The sequence below is a fragment of the Ovis canadensis genome, chromosome 12, assembly GCF_042477335.2.
Source record: "Ovis canadensis isolate MfBH-ARS-UI-01 breed Bighorn chromosome 12, ARS-UI_OviCan_v2, whole genome shotgun sequence".
Classification (NCBI taxonomy): domain Eukaryota; kingdom Metazoa; phylum Chordata; class Mammalia; order Artiodactyla; family Bovidae; genus Ovis; species Ovis canadensis.
In genome coordinates this window covers 49,339,139-49,349,199 of record NC_091256.1, presented here as the reverse complement: position 1 = coordinate 49,349,199, position 10,061 = coordinate 49,339,139, and the positions used below count along the sequence as shown (strand labels likewise).

Here is a 10,061-nt window from a genome sequence, read left to right as displayed (position 1 = left end):
CCTTTTCTTGCACAGCTCTCTCTCTTTCCTCTCATGCAGTCATTTTCCTTAATAAAACCCTTGCATATTTAATCTCATTCTAGCACCCAACCTGAATTAAGTAGAATCTAATCTCAGGATTAGAGATTAGAATCTTAAAATCAATCTTACAGGAAATCAACCCTGAGTATTCGTTGGAAGGACTGATGCTGAAGCTGAACTCCAATACTCTCGCCACCTGATGTGAACAGCTGACCCATTGGAAAAGACCCTGATGCTGGGAAAGATTGAAGGCAGAAGGAGAAGTGGGCAATGGAGGATGAGATGGCTGGAAGGCATCAACGATGCAATGGACATGAACTTGGGCAAACTTTGGGAGACGGTGAGGGAAAGGGAAGCCTGGCATGCTGCAGTCCATGGGGTCTTGAAGAATTGGACATGACTTGGCAACTGAACAACAACAATCTCAGGAGCTTTTGTTTTAACCTCATTGATCCATGATCTGGTCATAAGGCAGACTGGACCAGAAAGTGAGGTATGTTGTGTGTAAACATATTCTCCCTCTTGGGAAATAGCCAAAAGTTCTGTACAAGGTGTTGCAGGCCAGCAGCAACATCTTCCAGGATGAAAGACCAGTTATAAAGAAGAATCTTCTTTTGCCATCCTCATTATAATGTGACTGCTGGATTATAATTCTTTTTTTAAAAATTTATTTATTTATTTATTTTTTAATTTTAAAATCTTTAATTCTTACATGCGTTCCCAAACATGACCCCCCCTCCCACCTCCCTCCCCACAACATCTCTCTGGGTCATCCCCATGCACCAGCCCCAAGCATGCTGCACCCTACGTCAGACATGGACTGGCGATTCAATTCTTACATGATAGTATACATGTTAGAATTCCCATTCTCCCAAATCATCCCACCCTCTCCCTCTCCCTCTGAGTCCAAAAGTCTGTTATACACATCTGTGTCTTTTTTCCTGTCTTGCATACAGGGTCGTCATTGCCATCTTCCTAAATTCCATATATATGTGTTAGTATACTGCATTGGTGTTTTTCTTTCTGGCTTACTTCACTCTGTATAATTGGCTCCAGTTTCATCCATCTCATCAGAACTGATTCAAATGAATTCTTTTTAACGGCTGAGTAATACTCCATTGTGTATATGTACCACAGCTTTCTTATCCATTCATCTGCTGATGGGCATCTAGGTTGTTTCCATGTCCTGGCTATTATAAACAGTGCTGCGATGAACATTGGGGTACAATTAAGCTTTGAAAATCTTTATTACTTGGAATGTTGCTACATATGATGGTCCAATTGTTTTATTTTTAAAATATCTTTATTTTTATGCAAATACAACACATTTGGCTTTGAGAGTGGAAATTCAAGGACCAATCATCTGGAGAAGAATAGTTAAAATCAAAAGTTAGTAAAAGGGAACCATCATAGGAAGAGATTTTGCAAGAAGATGGTAGCTAGCTAACATCCTTCTCAGGAGAACAAACATTGTACAGCAAGAAATTGTAAGACTGAGTCTAAGGAGGAATTTGGGCCTTAGGAGTGGAAAAATTCATAGACTAATCTCTGAAAGCAGTGTTTTTTTGAGAAGCCTCAAACCAATATTTCCAAGATTTAATGTGCACAAGAATCCTCCAGAGAATTTATCAAGACTGTAGATTGCAGTGGAGATTCTAATCCAGCAGGTCTGAATTATAGTTACATTTTATTCAGGAATCTGCACTTCTAAAAACTCTCTGAGATATTCTGATGCAGAAAATGTCTCTGTGGATCATGGTTTGGAACAAACTATCCTAGATGGTTTGTTTATCTAGGATACTTTCATGTTTGAGGATGTATGGAGGCAAAGGAACAGACTTGAATGAGTCTTCCTTAATCAATCTCAGGCTCTGGATGTGAACTATTTATGTTTAAAAAATATATCAGAATACTTGGAATGATTTCAAGTGATCATCTTCTTTCTAAACATTTTCAAGAATGTAAATTGAATAACAATTTTGTCCTAATGGCATTATTCCACCACACCCCCCCACCACCCCACTGATTCAGCATCGACCTGACAATTGATTCTCAATCTTCCACTATAGAAATAGAATAATAACCATAGTCATTTCACTGGGTAGTGGTAATGATGAGTGAGTTATGAAAAAACAATTAGGGCAAAGCTTTGCACATTACAAAGCAGGGACTGGCAAGCTTTCTGTCTTTACAAACTTTCTGTAAATATTTTAAGCTTTGTGAGCCATACTGTTTTTGTTAGCAACTACTCAACGCTGTCATTACAGCTTCAAAGCAGCCACAATCAGTGAAAAGGAATGGCTGTGTTCCGGTGAAACTTCATTTACAGATACAAGTAGTGGGCTGGTTTTGACCTACAGGCAGTAGTTTGCCTACTCTTGTTATAAAGCCTTGATAAATCCCATTCTATTATTATTACTAATATAATGACTTGTAAATGATTTTTAATAATTAGCAAGGTAATTGGTTTTTAATTGATAACTAAGTATATATACCATATACACTTTTTCAAAGGAATCTTCTTGTAGGAGCAATGAAAAAAAAAAAAACAAAAACACAAACACCTGTATTTAAAGGCTGGTATCATTTCAATAGCCTTTAAAGAGGTTCCACTGACAGGATTGCCATCACCCTGTTCTGGGCACTTGAGAGAGAAATCTAGGCCAAGTGACGAGTGATGACCCCAAAGGCTTTGGAGGAATAAAAGGAGAAATTTGTCTAAATCTTGAATCTCTGACCTTTCCGCTATCTTTGAAGGTCTTGTCCTGGGCTTGTGGCATGGTTTAATCTCCCAAAGTACAATTTGTAGAAAAAACGGCTGTGATGAATGTTTTATAACCAGATGTTTATCTATTATGTTGCTCAATATCTATTGACATTGAATTGCTTGTGACATTTTTGAAGTTCAGTTCTAAGCAAATGTCTGTCTCTCCTAACAAGCTGGTATGCTTGCTTTTATCAGATGACAAAGATTACATACTGTTTTGCTTTTTGCCTTGGTTATTTGTTGGTTAGAGCTAAATACAAGGTCCAATCATTACAATACTTTTCATCTACTTGGGAAATATACTTTTTTCCCCTTAACACTTGTTTTTTGAAAATGTAAATGATTATCTTTAATGTTATTATATAAGCATTTATTTTGTTGTAAATTCCTTCAAACAAATGTTAGACCTAGCTAAAATATAACCCAAATATTATAAATAAAATTAATCAGATCTTATTTGTGAGAAGAGTATTGTTTTCTATGTAAAGGACCTACAGAAGTAATACATATGTGATTATAAATAGAACTTTAGTAAGTATTTTTGTTAATAGTAGAGGTTTTTGTAAATAAGTATTATGGGGCAAGGTTATGATATTCAGTTCTGGAGTCAGGCAAGCCTGAGTTCCAGTTCCAGCTCCATCACAAGATGGATGGGCCTGGGCATGTTACCTAACTTGAGTCTGTTTCATAGCCTGTAAAATGGGTACAAGAGCTGCACCCATCTCACACAATTGTCATGAGAATTAAATGAAATAATACACACAATGTGCACATTGGTATATGATAAGTAGTCTCTCAATACATATATGGTAAATACATATGTATAGTAATATTATAAATACATCTATCCATCTATTATAGTATGCTTATTTTTAATTTTACAGCAGTGTCTCTATCAGAATATAGTGAAGTGAAAGTGTTAGTCACTCACTTGTGTCCAGTTCTTTGTAACTCCATGGACTGTAGCCTGCCAGGCTCCTCTGTCCATGGAATTCTCCAGGCAAGAATACTGGGGATCAAACCCAGGTCTCCTGCATTGCAGGCAAATTTTTTACTGCCTGAGCCACCAGGGAAGCCCTTCAAAAATATAAGACAAATATAAGAAAAGTGGCTATTTGCTCAGCTTTTAATGTGAGGCCCTAAAAACCTGTCCGAATGTTGCTGTTTTCTAAGTCTATCTTCTCATTCTTTTTTTTCCTCCAGTATTTTTGAGTGATTCTCCATGAAGCAAATGGAGCCTGACTTAACATTTGAGAACTTTGTGACCAAATAAAGTTTGGCTAAGAGGACTATCAAGAACAACATGCAGAAATTTAAATATTTACCCACGATTTAAATTTTCCAATAATTTAAACCATGGGTGCTTTTCATTCTGTGTAATTCTACTGTTTTTCCATATGGCTCTCCTTTATTCAGGCTTGGCAGCACTATTCAGCCAGTGTTACTATATTGATTTTTTTTTTTTTGGAGAGTCTGGTGAGCTTGAGGGAAGGATGGATGGCAAAGAAATTTCATGCCACAATTTTGGTTTTATACATTTTACGCCTAATTCTTCTAACTCTTTCTCTGTGTTCTTTCCAACTCTAAAATTTAGACTTTAGATTTAATATTTTTTCTTTTTTTTTCTTTAAGAGGTACTGACTGCCATTAAAACTTAAAGCATTATGCTGATAGATTAAAATCACTGAAGTTGGGAAAAAAAGGCCACCACCACAGCAAGAAGCCCCAGGATTTTCAATAGGAAGGAAACTGGGAAAGTTGATGAGGTTTTGATAGCCCGTGTCTTTAAAGGCTTCAGTATCCTTCGTTTCTGGGTGACGATGGCATTCCTGGCTCCATTCCACTGCCCAGGCCCAACCAGGCGATACTGATAGGAGTTGCATGGCCCAAAATAGAGTTTCACAGCCAGTTTAGGATCTTTTAGCAAGAGAGAAAGGATGTTTGGCTTCACACCTATCTCTACAGCGAGCTCGTCCAAGTATTCGATGTAATTGGTCTGCAGTATCTGGCTATTGCTCTCTCCAAACCTTAATGTAGAAAAAAGGACAGAGTCACAAAATATTCTAAGTTATATAAGAACATTAGGTATTCAATAGCTGCTGAAAGAATGGAGAGAGGAATGAATGAATAAATGAGTTTTGAATGACTCTGGTGGCAAGTGTTAGTTTATTTCATCAGGAGACCCACATTCCAGATTGAGAGTAGGATATAAAATAAATAAGTATGAATTTGTGGAAGTTCTAGGAATGTGATGGGGTTTATAACCATTATTATTATTTGGTATTCAGCAAGCAGCTACAAATCTTCTGGCAAGTAAAACTAGTCAGGATTGTTGCAAAGATTCACCAGATTACAGATGAAAGTGTAGCTCGATGTCTTGCACAGAAGAGATGCTTAATATTTTCTTGTTAAATTATTAAAGTATCTGGCACTCTGGTTGGCATATAATAGATAATTTAGAACTTGAAAGTAAGATAATCCCTACATGTGATATAAGGCCCCCGAGTAAACCTTCCAATGTACTTAATCACCTATGGCATTTTGGGTATGGAATGGATTCTTAATGGGTCCTTAAGATCACTTAGGGATTCTACTGTGTCACAAAGTATAAATCCTTGACTTTCATTCCATACCAACTCCTTTCTAATTTGCTTTGATGGGAGTTCCCCCAGCTAACTTTCCAGAGATACTCAGGCTACTGTCACCACCAGTGCCCCATCCCATTTCCTCTTTACCACAGAGTGTGAGAAGATATAGAATCTAACACAGGCATCATACAAAGCAAATGAAAATACGTCAAGGAAAAATGTTCTCGTTTGGTGAAATGACTATTTTTAAGAAGTTGGATCTTAAACTAGCATATATAAGAATCACCTTGGAAGAACACAAAAATAGGAATTTCCAGTCTCACCCAGATTTTGATTAAGTTGGTCTGGGTTATGTCCCAGGAATCTGCATTTTTAAGAAGCAGCTAGGTGATTCTTGTGAGCAGTTCAATACTGTTCTATGTAAAAAATTAAAAAAAAATCCTTACATGTCAATTCTTTTTTTATTCCTCTTGATAATGTCTTCCATCATAGTTCTCTCTGAGGGCAAGGTACATAAGCCTAGAAAATAAAAGGTTGGTTGAGCAGTTGGTTTGAATCAGTATCATTGCTTTCTCTAGTAATTGATTCTTACATGTAACTTTTGGCCACTGACCCATGTTAAACCAGTCAGGGAGGCTGTGCTGTTGAACTCCAGCATGTGCCACTCACATTGAGTTCTGTGTGATGTTGTCCAGGATTCACCAGACTACACCATGGACTCTGAGGTGGGGTGGTGGCAGTTAAGAGGGGAAGCTGGAGAGGGAAAGTGAGCCTAAGAAGTCAAGGAGCTGTGCCAGGTGGCTTGAGCTCCATTCTGAAGGTGGTGGGAAGCTGTGGGAAGTGACCTGATCAGGTTTGCCTTTTGGAAAGATTCTCCTAGGTATTGAATTTTGGAAAATGGGTCCAGGGAGGTGAGTTTAAAGGCAGAAAGACCAGTTAAGAGGCTGTGAAGTAAACCAGGTGAGGGAGAGAGTGGCACAAGCTAGGGTAGGAAAGTAGGGATGGAGAAAGAGTGAGTTATCATTCTGTGCTTGGGAGTCCATCTGTGTTACAAGTGTCCCTGGAGCTTCAGACACGCTGAAAAATGGTCAGTTTCTCAGGCAGGCTACAGTCCATGGGGTTGCACAGAATCGGACATGGCTGAGCAACTAACACTTTCACTTTTTTTGGCTCCCTGGGGGGTCAGACAGTAAAGAATCTGCTTTCAGTGAGGGAGACCCAGGTTTGATCCATGGGTCAGGAAGATCCCTTGGAGAAGGGAATGGCTCCCCACTCCAGATTCTTGCCTGGAGAATTCCAAGGACAGAGGAACCTGGTGGGCTACAGTCCATGGGGTTGCAAAGAGTCAGACATGAATGAAGAACTAACACTCCCTGGATATGGCTAGTCATCAGACATCTCAGATTCAGTGAGGCCAAAATTGAGCTTATCACTGAAGTCCTCCTGCTCAGGCTTGCATACCCTTCCACACGCCTCCCCTCATCACAGCCCCACTCTCAATCCAGTTTCCACTACCTGAGATCTGCAAGTCACCTATGATTCTGCTCTTTCCCTCTAATTTTTCTTCTTGGAGCCAATCATTATGTCCTGCTGGTTTTATTCTTAACTATTTGTCTCCTCCACCTTGTCTCTTTGCCTGGCTGAGGGGGTATCATGTTTTAGTATAGACCATTACATAGCCTTCTCACTGGTCTCTGGTCACTTTCAACTTTCAAATCTATCTTTCACACTAATGCTGAAATAATCTACCAAAAATGTAAATCTTATAATGTCTGGTCTTTGCTTAGAACCTTTCACTGGGTCCTCTGGCAGAAGAGCTTTCTTAAGTGGAGATTCTAGGTCTTCAGGTCAAACTTAATTAGGATTCCTAAGGGTCCACTGGATGGTTTTGGGTCTACCAGCTAAATTTGGGAAGGGGGTTCAGGTGGCTCAGCAGCAAAGAATTTGCCCGCAATGCAGGAGACGCAGGTTCGATTCCTGGATTGGGAAGATCCTTTGGAGAAGGAAATGGCAACCCACTCCAGTATTCTTGCCTGGGAAATCCCATGGACATAGAAGCCTGGCAGGGTACAGTCTACAGAGTCACAAAAGAGCTGAACATGACTTAGAGACTAAATAACAAGAAATTAGGAAAGAGCTGATCTATATTTTATATTCAAGCTTGTTGCTGCTGCTGCTGCTGCTAAGTCGCTTCAGTAGTGTCCGACTCTGTGCGACCCCATAGACGGCAGCCCACCAGGCTCCCCCGTCCCTGGGATTCTCCAAGCAAGAACACTGGAGTGGGTTGCCATTTCCTTCTCCAATGCATGAAAGTGAAAAGTGAAAGTGAAGTTGCTCAGTCGTATCCGACTCTTCGCAACCCCATGGACTGCAGCCTACCAGCCTCCTCTGTCCATGGGATAGTCCAGGCAAGAGTACTGGAGTGGGGTGCCATTGCCTTCTCTGAAACTTGTTAGTGTGCCTTAAAAGCTTCCTCTGTTTTGGTCCCTTGCTCTCTAAGAAGAATCTTTCACCCCTCTCTGCCTCACACCCCATGTTCTAGGAATAGCAGATAGCATGTAACTCTCCATCTATATCACACCTCTGTGCTCTCACTTAAGGGCTCCTTTTTCTGCCCCTGGGAAACCCAGCTATCTAGGAGTCTTCCTTGACCACATGCCCTTCCTCAGCCCCACTCTGCTGTTGCTCAGCACCGTTTCTCTTCTTTCCAAACACTCCATGCATTCCTCTGACAAAGCATTTGTCTTACTATCTTGAAATGATCCATTTAAATTTGTCTCTATGCCACCAAGTTCCAGCACAGGGCTGAATATTCAATAAATTTTTGTGTAGCTGAATTGAACCCTGGGATCAGGGAGACAGTAACAGTCTTCTGAGAAGTGCAAAGTGCTACACAATGCTCAGAGAGAAATATTTCAATAATTTTATAGCTTGTATGGGATCTGTGAGGTTGAGGTGCTTAGATATTAAGACTTAATTTGAAGTTAAGTATGGAGTAGGCCCTAGGTCTCTTGATTTGCACATATCCCAAGGAATTTATAAATATTTTATAGGTAAAACTTGGAGTCATAGATGTCTTCCTTCTTCACTGTTCTCTCATTAGTCCAACAAAAAGTAATAATGTACTTAACACTATGCCAACTGAAATTCTCTGAATTTTCTAATATTTTAAAGGAATGATTATGGATATTTATTCTTGTATCCCAGTATTGGTTATTTTTTGAATTCTCTGCTAATTTTTTAGGATGCCAGTTTTGTGAGAGCAGCCAAGGTTGGAAAGCTTCTTTTTGGCAACCTCCTTTTCTAAACTTGTTTTTGAGCAAAGTCCACCAAGTATGAAACCCTCAGCCACTCACCTGCCTGCTAACTCACTCACTTACCTTTGAAAACTCTGGTTACCCAACGAGCTTGAAGTTCAACAGTTGGGAAAATGGAACCTAGGGGCTGGATGAGACCAATGCATGCAAGAGTTGACTTCTCCAGTTGAGGAGGGAACATGAATTTGTACAGTGAGACCATATTATTCTCTACTTTAACAAGATCTTCAAGGAAGGGAAAAGAGACAGTATATCCTGTTGCAAAGACAATGATGTCAATGTTCTCTTCCACTGTTCCATCTTCAAAGATGGCAGATGTTTCTGTGAGCTCTTTCACTCTTGATTTCACTTTGATGGCTCCATAGAGTATACGACTTGGAAGATCATCATTTACGACGGGCTCTTTAACAAGGTATCTGAAACACGCAGAAGAAAACACTCAGAAGGGAGTATTTAGTGAGGAGTTTTGAACTCTGTTAATATTTTATGGGGTTGGATCTGAGAAAATTGTAAAACTTTGTAACTTGACTTTCTAACTTGGCCTACCCCAAGCTTTACTCTCAGACTTTATTCTCATGTCACATGAGACTTTATTCACATGTCACATATCTCTTCCTTCAACAAATAAGGAAAACATGCATGTAGATGATGTGGGCAAAACACATTGCAAAAAAAGACATCCTAAGGGTTTGGACAAAATGCCAACGCCTGTGATCAATTCCTGAGTTCTCCAGTTGTCATTATCCTGCTGATATTTCCACTGTTGCTTTATGTTATCTACCTTTAATTATCTTGCTGCTTCATTTAATCTCTATCTGATCATAAGTAAGGAAGAAAAAATGTGTTAAATTCCCATCAGTTTTGAAACTAATTAAGAGGATAGTGTGAAAATTATTGCATAGAATTAAGTTTGGGGATATCTCAAATATCCATGGATAGCATGATAGCATGAATAGTGGGGCAAAGTCTGGTTTATGTCTAGAATTTCCTTTTCTTTTTTAGATTTGAGAACCACTTAAAAAAAAAAAAGGCTGCATGGCATATATATCAGATCTGAGAATACAGCAGCCACATTGCATTTGTTGAAAGACTGCAAAGCTCACCTGTTCTTTTTTTTTTGGCGGGGGAGGGGGGAAAGAGCCTGTTATACTTTGCTAACTCTACACCATAAGAGTTCTTCCCATGGGTAGCTTTTGAGAACATATTTATTGCCTGTTAATCTCCAAGTTATACATCACTGATCTTATGAACACAAGCAAACAATATGGATGTTTATTTTTCTTTATTTGATAACAGGCTCCTGTAGAATTTGGATCAGTTTTCCCACCCCACCTTCTGAAAGGAAGGTCACAATCTCTTAAAACAGCC

General features: G+C 39.3%; 1 protein-coding gene across 2 annotated transcripts in view; it reads right to left on the bottom strand.

The window, feature by feature from the left end:
* Window positions 1-1,305: 1,305 nt before the first annotated feature.
* FMO2 (flavin containing dimethylaniline monoxygenase 2) overlaps window positions 1,306-10,061 on the bottom strand; it is a 47,456-nt gene continuing 38,700 nt past the window's right edge. For both annotated transcript variants that reach the window (XM_069545655.1, XM_069545656.1), the window contains 3 exons: window positions 8,757-9,109; window positions 5,823-5,895; window positions 1,306-4,815 (listed from right to left, as the gene is read on the bottom strand). In XM_069545655.1, the coding sequence (XP_069401756.1) occupies window positions 4,470-4,815; window positions 5,823-5,895; window positions 8,757-9,109 (772 nt within the window). In that variant the 3' untranslated portion in view covers window positions 1,306-4,469. The remainder of the gene's footprint in view (window positions 4,816-5,822; window positions 5,896-8,756; window positions 9,110-10,061) is intronic.